Source organism: Syngnathus scovelli, chromosome 1, assembly GCF_024217435.2.
Source record: "Syngnathus scovelli strain Florida chromosome 1, RoL_Ssco_1.2, whole genome shotgun sequence".
Lineage (NCBI taxonomy): Eukaryota > Metazoa > Chordata > Actinopteri > Syngnathiformes > Syngnathidae > Syngnathus > Syngnathus scovelli.
In genome coordinates, this window is record NC_090847.1 from 21,555,356 (window position 1) to 21,572,404 (window position 17,049).

Sequence of the window (17,049 nt, forward strand, 5' to 3'; positions counted from 1 at the left end):
CTGACAGACAGGTGCAGCCATCCTGATTAATTAAAATAATAAAGAGTGAGCGAGGAGGGGGAATATCAATGCGTGGACACGTCGTCTTGATGGGCAAGCATTGATTTAGTCCATGACAACAGGCTGGCCTTCGGGCCTGTGTGGGAGAAAGGGAAAAGGGTGGGGGGTGCGGTTGGTGGGTTGGGGGCTTCCCGTCCTCGGGGTCTCGGCAGCTGCTGCGCACCTATGGACACGTGATGGAGTTAATAAACGCAACCTCCGGGGATTCATCAAGCGTTTGTTTCCTATATGACAAAAGCCAGCATCTTTTTGAATGATTTGCCCAAAGAGAGTCTTATTGTCCTCTCTCATATTGATATCGCATCACGTTGTAGAAAGTGGAGTGGGCTCAGGAGAGGATTAAAATAACAATACGCCGACGGATTGACGGTGAGAACAAATGAAGCCAGTAAAGGCTCGTAGCGTTCTTGTACTTTTGGCCGTCATTACAGAGTGGATTTATTTTGTTGCCATGCGTTTAAGTCCATGTAGTTGGGTTGTTTGACATCAAGGATCAATAAGGAAATATGTAGATTGCTTAGTTAGCTTTGAAATAGGCCCCATTTGGATTGGCTTGATTGGCTTCTCAGCGGGAGTCGGTGTTGATGAACCTTCTGTGTACACCTTCCGTTTGGATGTTTGCTATATTAGCTTCCTACGCCAGCCACTGGCTGACAAAAAGATGTCATTTTGAAAGAACTGAAGGCATTGCGTTCGACTTTGTTTTGATTTTCTATCAGAAGGGGGGGCCTGGCGTAATATCCACCCATATTGTGGGCTGAAACGTGAGAGAAATAAGTTTGTGTGCGCGAAAGGCGACCTGTAGTTCCCACATCCTTGAGCTGACACTTTAGAGAGCCTCTCTTCGTCTCAGCCGAGCGTGTCCGAACAACAGCGACGCAGAGGAGAGCGGTGTGTTTAGCGCCTCTCTGTGAAATCCAATACAAGCGGCGGCTCGCAGGCCTTGAAGCAAACCTGCCGGGCTTCAAATGAGCTCTCGTACAATACTGCATATGCTTTGGCTTTCGCGTACTACAGGGTAAAACATAGCCATAGGGGTGCATCCTGTTAGGACGATAACAAAGGCATCACATTGACAGTAGCACCTTGTACAGTGAGGCCCGGAACTTTTTAATGTGTGCTACAAGTGTGTGCGAGTGTGTCTGTGTGTGTACATATATATATATATATGTATATATATATATATTCTTGAATCCTGTAATATTTGTATCCATTACTTCTGGGCCACGTTAAAGAATACAGTATATTATTATAGGATCATAAAACAAGAACAAACATAATATTTTTTGCATTATTTGAAAAAGATTGTTTTAGTCTAGAATAGTAAGAGTAATATTTGCTGCATTCATTTGCTTATTTTGTGTTTATATATCTCATTGAATTTTGTTTGCCCCTCACGGCTTTTTTTCATTTGCTTATTTTGTGTTTATATATCTCATTGAATTTATCTTATTATCTGTTTTTAAACAATCAAATGTGTTTTAAATACTGCCCACCTGCTTCAGATGAACACACGTATGTCAATATTTTGGCTCATTGCAATGTTTTTCTGTATTTTAAGCCAGAGGACATCAACGTGTTAAGGGTGGGATGCGCCCCCTAAAGGACAGTAGCTGCTTTACAGTACTTTAGCCTCATGAGGACAATTGAATTTTTTCAAGAGACAGGTTAGGAACAAAAAGTGTTTCATTTGTTCTTATAGTGTTATTAATTCTTATACATGTTGATGCATAGACAAGGGAACACATTGTATTTATGTCGATCATTCATTCTGAACAACCTGCAGCGATTAACCCTAACCCTAACCCTAACCTCATTGCCTTTCCGAGAAGTTTAGTTGCCTGTTTTTCCACCCGATTGGTCAATTAAAAGCTTGTGACCACTTGAACTCATTAACCAAGCTGTTTGCCCCTCACGGCTTTTTTTATGTGACAACTTCACAAGGAAAGGAATTCCCTCTCCGCTTTCTGTGAGGGACGATTGGTAATATTAGCTCGCTAGTTTCATCCAAAGATCCATTAATCATGACCTTCTGCTGTTGACCCTTTGACTGCCACTGACCTCTGGACATCATGTTACCACCTGCCAAGGCGATCAGAACTTTCTAAGTTTTAATTTGCTTTATTTTAAAGAAACTAAAAAACAAACAGCTATTGTTGACTTAAAAACATAAACTCAAAAAGATTAAAATGTTGACTCATTTGTCAAGGTTACTTTAGTGAAGAACTGGTCCTGAAATAGGCATTCCAGAACTGTGTGCCCTCCTGGGGGTGCGCATATGTAAATTAATTGGAGCACGTGAGTGAGTGAGAGGGGGTGCACCAAATTTGTCAGGATGTCGAAGCAGCGGCGTGACTTTAAATGGTTGCTGTTCACTAAGCCAAAAGTCCTTTGTCGGCCACTGTGATAAACCCAAACGAGAAAATGAGCAGTGACACGTAGCGATTGGTAAAAATTGTAGAAAAAGGGGTGCGCCTTGAGCCGCTAACCTGTTGATTCGCAAACACAACCGTCAGCCGATAGACATTTAAGATGTGTGCCAGCGATCGATGTTTCCGCGTTCTATCACGTCCTGTCATCTGGATCCGAGGAAAGGTGAACTCGGCCATTCCGAGAAATCCCGCAAAGCCGCGAGATAGCCTTACTGTGGGGAAAAAAGGTGCATTAGTGGTGACAGGCGAGCCCGGTGGGGGCGCATTCGTGAGGCCTGAGGTGGACTTTGTGTATTCTGTGGCTGAGCGTTGCTGTGACTGCTCCGCTTATCTCTTCCTACCGCTGTGCGCTTATCTTCAGGCCCACGTTTTTCCCGGAATCGTCCCAATCCAGCCCCGGTGCGGCATTATTAATGTGAAAGGCGACTCTCTGTGTTCTGTGCTTAAGCGTTAAAAGGAGACCATCTTTCTTGGGTCATTTTAAAACCATTTGCTGGATTTGATTTCACTACATCCATAATACGATCACGCAGGCGTTCTGGTGACCTTATCCACCTTGACTTTCCCGCAAAACTGAAAGGAAAAATAAAGGCTGTGGCTCGACGACCACTCTGGCTTTTGCAAAGACGGCAGTTTATCAGCAATTTGGCGTTTCTTCACCCGAGAGCCGCACATTTTCAGCCACATTGTAAATAAAAGATGGCGTCGCCCGGCGCCGGGATGTGTCCCTCAAAGAGCGACCGGGAGGAAAGGGTGAGGGTAAAAAGCGTCCAGGTTAAGTTGTTTGAGAGGCCTCGGGTATTAAGAGGCATTTTACACTTAAGAAGTTGGTTTCGCTGGGTTTTCTGTTTCCCTACTTATTGATTGATGCTCAACTATCAATGCATAATAGAAAAGCACTCAGAGCAAATGCAGGGTTATGGCCTTGGGAGGGAGTCGGCAGACGAGACCGGAGCGGCCGCCCCGCCCTCCGCGCCACCACCGCACTCCGATGCCATTATTGGCCCATAACGGATCCCTGGGGAAGGCCCCGCTGTTCAGATCGGCACACACCAAATACCCAATTAAAAAAGGCTTTAAATTCCCTCCTCTTTCGCGGGCCAAAATCAATCCGAATTCAATCTCTTCGGCTAGGATTCCGACAGAGCGGGTAATTGCCCATAATCGGTCAGCAAGGTGACAACAGCTTAAAGGGGAGACACTAACACAATCAGGTATTCGCTTTCAGCGCCCCGCCGGGCCTCAGCTGTCGAAAAAACAGGTAGAGTGCAGTTTACGCGGCCGTCGCGATAAAATCCGTATAAAGTTACGCCCGAGTCTTCCTAAATGACCCGTCGTCAAAGTAATGATCTTCTTAATTGCTCGTTTAGGAGTGAACAAACGCGCATATTTTTAGATCGTTTCATCGCTATCTCTGCAGGATGTGATATACAGAGTGTGATTTAGCAGAAAAATAAGATCCTTAATGGTCTTGGAGCGCCGTACAAAACCGCAGAGGCAGGATTTTATGCGAAATGTTTCATCTTCTAGACTGGCTCTTTGCAAACAGTTTGACACCACGCAGCCCTATGAACGTCCGGGGCGGTTTACGAACTTTTGATACTGCAAAGGTGATGCACCCCATCTTCTTCTCATACAATTTACCGCCATGAGCGCAACATTTTCTTTTAGCCCACACAACCAGTTGACATTTTAAGAGTTGGCCCACCCCTTCTTTCCGTCACTCACCTTCCAAAATCCACCAGCGCAACTTGGCAGGATTTTACGGCTAATGTTTTTCATAGACCAGCGTTTGGCAACATTAACGCGCCTGTTGGCGTCCTGGCAGAATTGATCCACCCGCTCCGCACCAAGGTTATCATAGTTAACAAAAACTAAGAAAATAATTTCTACTGGAATTGAAAAAAAAAATCATTTTTGTCAATGAATAAAATAAAAATGACTTTTTTTTTTTTTAAGATAAGTGACTAAATCTACTGTATCAAACTGTAATTATAACAAAAAATGTCCTTCATTTTCATTTTTGTCAATTAGGTTTCTGGGTTAATTTTAAATATAATTACTTTGGTTTTACTGTACAGATTTTCCGAAAAAAGGTCAGTCCTTTGGCAATTGTGTTTCACTATCTTACAATATTCAACGTGAGATTTTTTTTTTAACTTCCACTCGACAAATACTCCTTATGTTAAACAAAAAAAAAATCTACAACCCAAACTGAAATAGATAAGAACTCAACTAAAACAAATCAATGTAAGTAGCTTAAGACTCTTGATGGCAGATCTGATTTATTTCCACAAAAGTATAATTCATTCCACTGAAGTCCATCTTCTGCCTTTTGAAAACGTCACAGCAGAGGAAAGATGAAAATGTTAAAGCGATTAGGCCAGGCTGGCGGGGAGGGGCGGCGCACCGCACCGCTAGAATGCCCCTGAACTACTTTGGTTACACAAACTTTGTTTTCGCCGCAAACGCATCATCCCTCCGCCTGCCATCTGCCGCCGAAGAATCTGTTTCATTCGATGAGCCGGGCCCAGCCTTTATTGGTCCTAATGGCACTATCAGCTGAGCCGCCAAACCCAATTACCTTTTAAAAAGGGAGGCCACCCCGGCTAATCATGGCTGCCTAACCTGATTTCCCTGTGATGAAGAGACGGGATAAAGAGCAGTTAATGGAGGGAGAATGATCTCACAAATACAAAAAACTCAATTCATTTCTCCGGGAGAGCAATCTGTCCGATTCAGGAGTAATGGAGTGGAGATTCATTAGTCCTCGGGCCTGAGTCGTCGCACCGGCGTCCCCCTTATCAAGAGAATAACAAAAGAACATCACTTGTACTCTTGTTATGGACTTGTTTGGACGCCGTATGGATGGATATCGATGGATGTGCGACGGCTAGTTTCCTGAAACAATGGCGCTAGCTCATCATTGAAATGACAGCATTTACTCCCACTTGCTAGCAGCTCTTCATTAATGAAGTCGGGAAGTAATGATCAGTCAACGACGACCATTTTAGTGCTAAATTTATTAAAACGGACCACTGCGCCTCTAAATGTGATTTTAACCATCAAACTAGTGGCGGGAGTACATGCAGTTTACTTGATGTGACCTGTGAACTGCTTATTTTTCCAAATCAATCACAATTCTGTTCAGTCACCCGACAGTCATGTTTCCTCGTTCTGTGACTTGGGTTTCTAACTACGTTCCACCTTTTTACAGCATGGTTGGCTTTTCGGCTGAAGTATTGGACCAAATGGTCATCATAGCTGTACCACTGGTTGGTTGGGATGTCACTCACTGTGTTTGTGTTGTCAGATAAACAATCATTTCCGGTAGTATTGAGTTTATTTTTGCAAGGTCAGAGTTAAGATTATTAGGCCAAAATGCAATTTAGCCTATTTAAAAGTACATCTAGTTCTAATATTTGATTTTTGTGCAATATTAGAAATGCTGAATGTGAATGTTTATATTATTTTCTTTGGTGATCTTTGTTTTTGATAAAAGAGACAAGTTGAGCGACGCATTGCAATCAGTCATTTATTAATCTGTTTTGCAACTTAGTAAATGCTTTTTTAAACTCATCACACAAAGTCAACATGCGTTAGTTATCTCTCTGACACTCTCACACGGTTTGACCGGACGTAAAGTCACTGTTGGTTTGTCGCTCACTGATAATGTATCATTGGACAAAATGAACGCCAAAATAAATACTCTGGAAATTCACTCCAAATCATATTAGAATCTTTATTCATAACACTATAGTTTGATTAATACGATGTATTTCTTTTGAAAGAGAGTATTTATAGAACATCTGTGAGGTTTTCGCCACACTGTTGTAGTGGCGCACATGAATGGCCACCAGTTAAGACTTGCGAAGGGCAACCGGTCATTGACTGTTCCCAGTGAATCCACACACCCAGTCCTGGACCAGATATGATCCAGAGAACCCGGTGTAGATGGGGCCAAGGGCCATGGACAGGTTTCGCAGACGGACATTAAGGCCAAAGCCAGAGTTAAAATCCTATTAGTTTGAGTTGGGAATCGGATTATCGTCGTCGAGAATCACTCGTCTGGCAACTAGGGTCTAATTTACGCCAATCAATGGCAATTATTGAGGGGAAGGGAGCCCCTATTAGAGAGCCTCATCCACTTAGTCTAATGAATGGGGAAGATTCAATCTCGGGCTGTGGAGACGCAGCGGAGAACTGCGGCTGAATGCGACTTGCAGCAGCCTGGAGTTGAGCTACTGTTATTTATCAATGAGGCTCAAAGTCATGACACAGAATGAAATAATACCAATAATATATCATTTAAGTCTGACAGTCAACCCACCACATCCATCTTAAGTTAGGGAAACCCTGGTTTAGGGGCGATGTCAAAGTACTGTAGCACATTGTTGCATATTTCATACTTGATAAAAATAAGTGTGCTAGCTTGAGTGCTGTACACAGCATATTCACATTGTTTTTAAAATTGGCTTTATGTGCAGAATGTTTGAAATAAATTAATTTTTCACATCAAAAATGTGCAACGGCAGCCATCCACCAGATTGATGTTGATCTCTACTCCTACACTGCCCTCTACTGTTAAGTGGCAATTTAGGTCCGGAAGTCTTTTGGGTATCTCTCAAGGTCAGATATGGAATGCAAGTTTTAATTTTAGACGTTTTTTTTTAAATCCAAATAAAGCTGATTTTAGCGGAAAAAAACATGAAAGTGCACAAATATGTTTCAATTAGCTCTTGCTATGTGACCATAATGATTTTCTTCGAGTGTATTGATTGTCACACTATCGCCGTAATCTATCTCAATAAAAGAAATATTGTGATTTATCATGTTTCTTCAAGTAACAGTATTGCCACTTTCTGATACAAACCAGGTTCATACAAATTTAATTTCTTTCTATGGACGATTTGTAATACGCCAATCGGACATCTTTTCATCAGACTATTATTTTATAGCGGTTAAATTATCTTCAAAATTCAAAGAACGATTTTTTCAAATGTAATTTCTTGTGATGTAATGATGATGGTTTTGGCTTTGTGATGTAATGTTGATGGTTTTCTTCCAATGTATCAATAATTGAATAATTGCCATATCATGATGATGTTATGAGTGGATGATCATATTGTTTTCTCCAGTATAATACTGAAGCTTTTTGATTAACCTTACATAAACATATGTAAAAACCCAAGTACTTTTGACATATTGACTTGTCAGTACACATATATTTAAATAATAAGTTACCTTAGATGATATGTTTAGATATGATAAGTTTATGTATTTATCTATTGTATAAATTTGATGAAAAGATGGCATCTTTTGCGAAAATGGAATAATGCACATATATGTGGGGAATTCCATTATCTTGAATGATGCTTTGAAGGTTTAAGATTCTTCCAGGTAAGGTAAGATACACTCATGTTGTTTTTCTTAAGTTGGGTTAGATTTCATATCTGAATGTACAAAAACAAAAACTAATAAAACTGAAACTGAGAGTAATCTGACATCCAGTTTTATATATTGGAAATGGTTTGTGGTTAACACCCCTAACATCATTGTGCTTGAGCCTATGTGGTTAATGAAAAAAAAATCCCCTTTTCACGTTCCCTTTTCAAGATGGTTGTTCAAAAACAAAGCGACCCCGATCTTCCTTACTCACTGTGGGCACTGTGCCTAGATTTACTGTTAATATCGTGTAAATGCATGCCATTTCCCCTACAGACAGTCACATCACGTTAAAGTAATATTGAAACAACTTTTCAGGCAATGTCACCCAAAACCACAATTAACTTGTACACTTAACACTCATGAGAGGCCAACAATTAAGATAAAAAAAAAAAAATGAAATTGCAATGATCACACCTGGCAAACAGGTGCACTAGTGGAGGTTTTAATCTGTGTTTGGGCCTGCTGTAGCATTTCCAGGTTTTCTGGTGCTTGTGTGGGTTCCCTTTGGGTAATCTGGCTTACTACTTCATTCCACTAGGTTAAATAGAACCTATACAAGAAGTACCACAAGGGTCTGTGCTAAATCCACTATCTTAATGATAAAACTCTCACGTTTACTTCATTACAGACATTCCTCAAAATTGGCAGTCATGGAAAACATACAGCTTTCATTTCTGCACATTTTTGACTTGCTCTTTATTGTTAATTTTTTTTTGATCATGTAAATTAAGCACATTCTGATAGCGTTTTCAGACCCCCCCCCCCTTTGTCTACCACGTGAGAAAAAAATGTCTACAATTCTAAATACAGTAATCAATCGTTTATCGCGGATAATTGGTTTCAAAAACCACCCACGATAAGTGAAATCCGTGAAGTACGGTCACCAACGAGAAGTGCTGGGCAGGCTAACGAGTTAGCGGAAAGATGCTAACTCGCGATCGTGCTAACACGTGAAAACGGACTTCTGAAGGAATGTAAACGAACATTTGGAGCAATACTACATTGTCCTAAAGGTTAGACACGTTTCCTCAATTTAGAAGTTTTATTTTGACTTTTATTTTTTTTTTTTTAATTTGGAAAAAAGAAATCCGCGATGTAGTGAAGCCGCGATAAACGAAACGCGAAGTAGCGAGGGATCACTATACTGTTGCATGTTATGTACACGTTGCTGTTGCTCTCTCTTCAATACTTTGTTCTTTTGTTGTTGAAGTTTTTGTACATTTTAGTATGACGATACTGCGTTGTACTAAATAACAGATGTGTGATATTTTGTCTATAATTCAAAATATTTGCTTGCCACATTCTGGTTAGGGAGGGCACGGCTTCCTGGTCGGAAGACTGTGAACCCTCCCTTCATCACTTCGGTAGCCCTTCCCTGTGGAGCCAAGCTATTTGAGTTGGATTGTGGCGTGCCAACCTTGACCGCTGGACGGGTAAGGAAGAAATCATCTATAACATATACGTATATAAAGACTTTAAGACACAAATAAAACGTGTACAGTTCGGCAAGGTTTCGTAATTGAACCCTCGGTAGTTTAGTTAATCGAGACCGAGAATGAAGCTTCTGCCATTAAATTAGGCCGTGTGGCTTTTTTGACTCAACGCAATAAATGTATGACTGTAAACTACCAGAATTAAAGGCTTCAGCGGATGTCATGAAATATTTTTTAGCATTACCGCAATGTCGACGTCATGCTAACGATGCTAGCTAATCAATTAGCGTCGGCATATTCGCCCATTAAGCATTAGCATTATTGTGAGCATAATATGCGCGTTAACTACTTCTAGAATTCTGAAGAGATGTAAAGTACTAAAGTAGAGTCACGTAGTAGTTTAAAACTAAAGTAAAGTCACTTAGTAGTTTGAAACTTTTGTAATTTCTTAACATCACATTTAGTTGGCTAACCGACTGTGGTTAAATGTCATCATATGCTGAAACCTGTTTAGCTAAATGTATTGTTCTTGTGTTTTTTGTGCTTATTACTGTGGATGTTTTTTAAAAATAAATATTTTTATTTTGTTAACTCAACTTGCAGATTTTTTGCTCCTGGACACCCTTTTGACGGTCCACAAGCTGGTCTCAAATGGCCCTCTTTGCAAGAAACCCAAAAGCCAATTTCTATAAAAACAGTAAGTTACATCCTTCTGAGTTCCACAGAGTTACTAGAAGTATCCTCAAATTAGCAATTTAGAATAAATACTGTTATCTGCCTTCTTCCCCCCTCCCTAACACCCGAAGATGCTGTTGGATCAAAAGAGTTGATCAACAGGTACCAAAGTGGTCATACCCACGCGGTGTCTTTCCTGCATCAGCTGGCCCAGACAGTTCCGTTCCACCTGGAATTCAAGGAGACTGTGACCACCGGTGCAATAGATTATTTTTTTTGTATTATGAATAGCTGATTTTTTTGTGTGTATCTGGAAATCCCAACAGTGCCACTTGAAATCATGAAAATGGAAATGTGTCACTTGAAATAATAATAATATACGATAAACTCAAGCTTTCTTGACCTTTCTGACTTTTTAGGCAACATAAGTGGATTTCTCTTTGCCTTTTGCGTCCTGGTTGACGGTGTCCAGTACAAGACAGGCATGGGGACGACTAAGAAGGTGGCTCGGCTTAAAGCGGCGGAGCTGGCTCTTGAGGACCTGCTGCCAACATTGGAAGAGAAGGCTGACCTACCCAAAATATCAAGTCAGGCCATTTTTTTATTTCCGCCTTATTATAAATAAGTGATAATAGTCAAAGCTGTAAAAGAAGCTGCCCTGTTTTGAGTATTTCTCCTCCTGCCCCCCTTTCAGCTTTCACGCCATCTCTACCAGTTATAGAGGAGTCTTCCCAGTCAGAGATCCAAGCCTACACATTTATCCATGGTAGTCCGGCATTTTTTTATGTGCCACTTCTCTTTTCACAAATTTATGATGGGATGCTTTTGACATTGAGGCAATTACATTTTCTCAGGCATTTCACATACTTTTATTTATATCACTTAACAGAGAGGAAGACTTCCACCAACCTCCAGATACCAAATGCCGTCAAGAATCAACTAAGCAAGTTGATAAACAACCAACCGCAGTTGTTCGCCTGCGCCGCCACCGTCGCGGCATTCGTCATTCAGACTTGTGAGTGCCGTGGGCATTTACGTACTAAGCTATTACGCAGATAGGATTTGAGTTCAAGATTGCCAGCCGAATTTTATTTCTACTTTCCTTTTTGAGCCTAATTAAAGGAGGAGAGGGTTACTGTATTGGTAAAAAGGAGAAAGAAAAACGACTTGGTTGTATCAATTAAAGTGGAGGTCACTATTTGAGTAAATACACTTGTTTGCAAATAAATTAAGGATGTAATGCCGCACTTTCTTTACTGCCTTTTTCATTTTCTCTCTGTAGCCGACGGATATGAGGTGGTAGCCGTCGGCACTGGCAACTGCAGCGCCGGGCGCAGCACGTCCGTAGATGGACGCGTTGTGCACGACTCGCACGCGGTTGTTACTGCCAGGAGGTGCCTCATGAGATTCCTCTACCAGCACCTGCTGATGTTCTTCAGCAAAACCACGCAACTGGTAGAGAACTCCATCTTCCAGCACAACAATAACAACAACCACCTCCTCAGCCTGAAGAGCGGCATCATGCTCCACCTCTACATCAACCAGGTTCCCACGGGCGCCGCTCAAATACCCTCCAAACTGTAAGTAGTCACTGAATAACCGCTGCTTGTGAATGGGATTTAAAGCGCGCGTTGTACTTTGATGTATTTGCAGGTCCCTGAACCCTCGTTGCATATCCACATTACAGATAAGTAATGAGATGGGCCTGCATGTTTCGGTTGAGGGCAAGGTGAGTACTGTCACTCTCTGAAAATGATCGTGTACATTTGATCAGTTAACAATGCACTCCGCAAGTGTTTGGTTTAAGAAATTCAGCTGTACTCAAACAAACATGAGCCTTTCCCAAACGGCTACTGACACGCTTCCTTTTTCAGGTGTTCTCGATTTTCTCCACCGCCCTCGAGCCCACCAGCACCAAAATGGTTACTGTGTCTCCCATGGACAAGATTACTCAGTGGCAAGTATTGGGCTACCAGGGAGCCTTGCTGAGCCACTTCATCGAGCCAGTCTACGTCAGGAGTATCCTCATAGGCAAGTGGATGCTCTATTGAAGGTTCTCATCATCATCCATCATCACCTCATCTCACAAATCTCTCCAGGGGACTTGGGTGGCGGGAACATCCACGGCATGGAGATGACAGTGAACCGCCGCACGGAGGGCATCACCGCGCAGCTGCCCATGTTCTACTGCATGATGAGGCCTCTCATCTGCACCGTGCCCTCCGTGGCCAGCGGCAGCCCTGACAATGGCCCGGTGACCTATAGTTTCAACTGGAGCGAAAGTGATCCCTCCATCGAAGTGGTGGACGGTCTGACTGGCAAGACCACGGTCGAGTAAGCGCAATATCATGTTAAGCATTATTTATTTTTTCTCATGCTTTGCCACACGCTGCTTCGACTATGTCATCGTGCAATAGATTTTATTCATGGGAACAGATGATTTCCAAATTAGAAGGTGACGGATATCACAGCACAACTTGTGCTCTGTAAAGATTTGCCTGTGCGGTACTGTGCTTTGTTCCTGTGATGTCTAAATAGTTTGAACAGTGATGCAATGTCTAAAAAAATTTGAATAGGTCTCCTTTCAAGAGTGGACCTGCTCTGGCAAGCCGTCTGTGCAAAGCAGCGATGCTGCACCGTTTCAAGTTGGTTGCCAAAGAGGCCAACCGGCAGGACTTGCTTGCCACAAGTTCATACAGAGATGCCAAGGTACGCCTGAACAGCCTTTAGTCTTTTTCATCCATTACAGTGTTACAATGTTTTACAGGCACAACCTTTTTTTTTTTTTTTTTTTGCACAGTACAAAGTAATCCATTCATATTCTATCCTGTGAGCAGAAACCCATCCATGCTGACCTTAAATACGAGATGGCTTTAAAATTAGAACAGCTGTGTTCTTCCCCACTTGGATATTCAGCTTTCAATTTCCACTGAAGTAATTATGTTTTTGTCCATACAGAGGGCGGCGAAAACTTATCAGGAGGCCAAGACGATTCTGAGGACCTACCTGAAGCAGCAAGGTTTCGGTTCCTGGCCCGACAAGAACATGGTCAGTGATGACTTCAATATGTAGCTCTCTATACATAAAGGATTAGAGTCAGAATGAAGAAATGCTCATTTCTTGTTGAGCACTTTTATTTGCATAGGTCTTTCTGCTCAAATACCTTAAAGTAAGAACCCCAAACACATAATACATTGGTAGCAGTTGTTTGCAGTTTGTCAAATTGCATGCAAGGCTTCTTTAGGTTGTAAAATCAGCACATGCACTTGTTAAATATTTCTGTTGCTGGGGGAAAATAAGTTATTCTTTCCAAGGTGTGAAATAATAATGGTCTGTACTTTTTAAGTTTTTATTATTTAAGTTTTGTATTGCCATATGAGCAAGGCTGGTGTCTCAAGATTTGAGCCATAGAAATGTTTCAACCTCTGTAAAACACCATGCAAGCTGAACTGTTGGAATTGCAGTATTATGTTTCATTTCATTCCAAAATGTTAGACAATTTGAAAAACATAAATGTCAGTTAAAATGTTTACTACATGTAGTTTTGTAGTTGGGGAAAAAAAACTGCCGTTTCATGCGTGAATACAGCAAATGGAACTCAACACCAGGCCTTTTTTCAGTATGTCTTGAAAAAAATGGATAAAACTTTTTTTCCCTCCTTATTTTTGTTGTTTATGTCAATAATTTCCACCACCTGCATACTTTTCACACTTCAAAATATTGGATTTTTATCCCATATGACCCACTTGTCATGGTCCCATGAGTTCAAGAAAGAGGCCTGAAAAAGTTGTCTTACATTTGGTTTACTTCAGCAGCAAACACGCACGTGCACACACTTAACACACACACGGACACACACACACACACAAACACACACACACACACACACACACACACACACACACACACACAACCCCCATCTGACGACCACGTCGGTCTTTGATTTGTTTAGTTTGTGTTGAGGAAGCATGCAGGAAACATACTTTGGTTTCCTGTATGTTTGTTAGTATGAGACATTGACTTGACTTTTCTCATAATATGGACATGTGAAAGTATGTGAACTGCAACTAACGACGAGTCCGACGTCAGCGGCGCGCCGCACGCGCGGCGTTGTTTACACAAAGGACGAAGAATTCGATGGATTTAATGATTTGGAGTGACAGAGATGGTTTGATAAACGTGTACTTTATGTTATAGTTATTTGAATCACTGTTAATGTTACGTCAGGCCCGTTCTCAACTCATCGTTTGTGTTTGTCACGTTAGCATACCGTATCGTTTAGCCTGTTGTTGCTGGTTCATGTCTCTTGGCGTTGGATTTTGTCAATTCAATTTCCCCCAAAAGTGTGACTTATACTCCGATGCAACTTATATATGTTTCCCCCCCCCCCCCCCCCCCCCCCCCCCCTTTATACTCTGGTGCAACTTATAGTCCAAAAAATACGGTACTTGGTACTTGATTTTAAAAAAAAATATATATATTTGTGCAATATACAAGCCTTTTATCCCATGTTATGTCCTTTTTGAGATCATAAGTCATAGAGACTTGCAGACCTGCCCTACGCAACCATGGGAATGTACCGAATCCCGCAATGACTTCACAATGACTTTGATATGACTGCATTTTCCATCTTTGTTTTAATGAGCAGCCTGACGAGTCGATCTACTCTAAATGTCGACAGCGATCACCCTCCTACAGGGCCGACGTGTCAGTCCTTCTCCCACATTGCTTTCATAGCTGCTAATGAGTGTGGAAATTTATCACAATCATCTTTAGTTCTTTTGGATTTCTAATTCTTTAAAAAAAACCTCATTCCAATAATTTCAACACAAGTTTTTTGAGACTGTATTTATTAAGTTACAGGTTCATGTACATACAATCAACCAGAGTTTTAAATAACAATAAATATATAAATAGGGCTCCTTTTACGTAAGTGTACATCAAGCGTGGACACAATCTCTTTCACACAGAGTCCAGTCTGATACTACCGCCAAAGTTGTTAAATTGACAAGTATACGGTACTTCAACCCTCCCCCAGGTAAAATAATTTTTAATCCCGGTAGTGACAAAATGACTCTAGTTGCACCCATTAAATTGAAATAAATCAGTGGTCAAAACATTCATAGCTCAAAACTGTAGTCATAATATGGCTATAAATAAAGCAGTGTTAAAAAATAGATATGGAATACATTACTTTAAGTTCTGTTGGTCCAAATTTTGGACTGCGTTCAAGAAAATTGGCTGCTTTGTGATCACTGGAATCGATCTTCCGTGTCACCGTGCTTTCCGTCTAAAGACGTGGCCGCAGTTGACTTACAAGGCGTCCACGTTTTTCAGAAGCTGAAGCAGCGACTCCATTTTGTCAAGAAATTTGCTCAACGGCATTTTCGGCCAGCGCTCGCAGGCACACTGGCTGGAATTGGTCAGCGGCTATCGAAAAGGAAAAACAAGCACGTTTGAGCACTGTCGTCTTTTTCACAACGATGAATATGCGACGCAATACTCACGTGACTCTCCTTCCACTCGTCCATGGTTACGTTCAGAAATTCCACGGCATCGTCAATGTAATCATGAGGGCCCTCGCACTCCTTTCGGATTTTTCCGTCAAGTTCTTTCAAACAGCAGTTCAGTGCAGTTGTCATGCAAAGTCTCTGTGTGCACGAGCGGGAGAAAATGATCATTTTAAATTTGCTTTTAGTGTGAGGCGACAGCACTCGTCGCGCTCACTTCCTGTGCGAGACGACCTCAAGTGCGGTTTACACAAGTCTACAATATATTAACCACTTTGAGACAGGGGGGAACCTAGTGACCTTGTTATCCCTCCCAGCCTTATTTTCACACACATACAGTTTTTTACAGATGACGGCGTCATTTCCAAGAGTCCAACCTTACCTTCACATTTGTGGGCGCGTAGAATGTCGAGTTTGAGGGCTGCGTGGACAAAAAGAAATGCCATTATTTATTGTAGGTCATACTTAGTCTAAAGAGCACCCAGGAATTAAGACTCACGCATTTGACATTGCGTATATAGGAAATCTTGGCGTCCCGCAAAGGCAGAGAGTTTGCTAGCAGGTTTGCAGAGATTATGCAAATCCAGAAGAAAGTCATCGGAAGGTTCTCCATGGTGGCCTTGAAGGATTGCTGAAGAGAAAAGGCTCTTGGTGTTGCGTTATGGGCTCTCCTGTGCTGAGTTCAATTTATATAGCAGTGGGGCTGGGAAGGGTGGGCTTGATAGGTAGCCCACCGCATACAATGTTGGTTTTTTTCCTATAGTCTTGGGATTTTTTGTTTGATGCACCAACAAGGGGGGAAAAAAACCCCATGTGGCCTCTTGAAACTTTGTGTGAAAGTAGGTTGGTTGTCCTTAGTTTGTGGTCAACAAACATTTCTCTTATCAATCACTGTCACCACTTACTGAACAGGGAAGATCAGAGTTAAAGTGTGATCATCCAGAGGGGGGGGGGATCAAAAATTACCTAAAGTGGTAATGCAAAAAAGTGGTCATGATACAATGAAAAAGTATTGAGAACAAAAAGGTAATGCAAGAAGAACTAGTTGTCACCTTATGAGATTCGATGTAATACAAGAAAAGAAATTGTAATCTTATGAGAATGAAGATAAAATACGGAAGAAAAGCCGTAATCTAAGTATAAAGCAGTTAAACAATAAAAAACGCAACTAAATTTGAGATTAAAGTCATAATAATACAAGGCTGTAAAAGAATTGAGTCATAAGTCCCTGATGTTGAAATATTAGGAGAATAAAGATGTAATTTTACAAGTGAAGTCATATTAAAAGAATAAATTGATAATACACTGCAAAAGTTGTAATTTTAAAAAAATAAAGTTGCCATAATACAATAGTCAAATATTTGCTGAAATCACATACAGATGAAGTCAGTGCAAAAAATGCATTTGTAATCTTTTGAGAATAGTCATAACACACCAAACGTGGTCATGCAACAGATTCAAAAAACAAAAACAGGAATCACTTCATTGTCT

The 17,049-nt window shown here is 41.3% G+C and overlaps 2 protein-coding genes across 3 annotated transcripts; one reads left to right on the forward strand and one right to left on the reverse strand.

Moving 5' to 3' along the window:
• The first annotated feature begins 2,219 nt into the window (after positions 1-2,219).
• Positions 2,220-13,710, forward strand: adad1 (adenosine deaminase domain containing 1 (testis-specific)). Of its 2 annotated transcripts, XM_049750044.2 has the most exons (13): positions 2,220-8,953; positions 9,252-9,373; positions 9,977-10,070; positions 10,180-10,305; positions 10,468-10,635; positions 10,743-10,814; positions 10,938-11,063; positions 11,331-11,628; positions 11,702-11,777; positions 11,923-12,079; positions 12,148-12,382; positions 12,625-12,757; positions 13,007-13,710. In XM_049750044.2, exons 3-13 carry the CDS (start codon positions 10,025-10,027, stop codon positions 13,118-13,120), a joined length of 1,551 nt encoding a protein of 516 aa, XP_049606001.1. In that variant the 5' UTR covers positions 2,220-8,953; positions 9,252-9,373; positions 9,977-10,024; the 3' UTR covers positions 13,121-13,710. The 2 variants fall into 2 exon arrangements, with proteins under 2 accessions (XP_049606001.1, XP_068506277.1); XM_068650176.1 differs by lacking the exons at positions 2,220-8,953; positions 10,180-10,305 and having other exon boundaries at positions 9,048-9,373.
• A 751-nt stretch (positions 13,711-14,461) lies between these two features.
• On the reverse strand, positions 14,462-16,463 carry il2 (interleukin 2). The gene is made up of 4 exons (XM_068650186.1): positions 16,058-16,463; positions 15,941-15,979; positions 15,556-15,699; positions 14,462-15,478 (listed from the first exon to the last, which is right to left on the reverse strand). The coding sequence occupies exons 1-4, from the start codon at positions 16,169-16,171 to the stop codon at positions 15,362-15,364; spliced, it is 414 nt and encodes a 137-aa protein (XP_068506287.1). The 5' UTR covers positions 16,172-16,463; the 3' UTR covers positions 14,462-15,361.
• Positions 16,464-17,049: the final 586 nt, after the last annotated feature.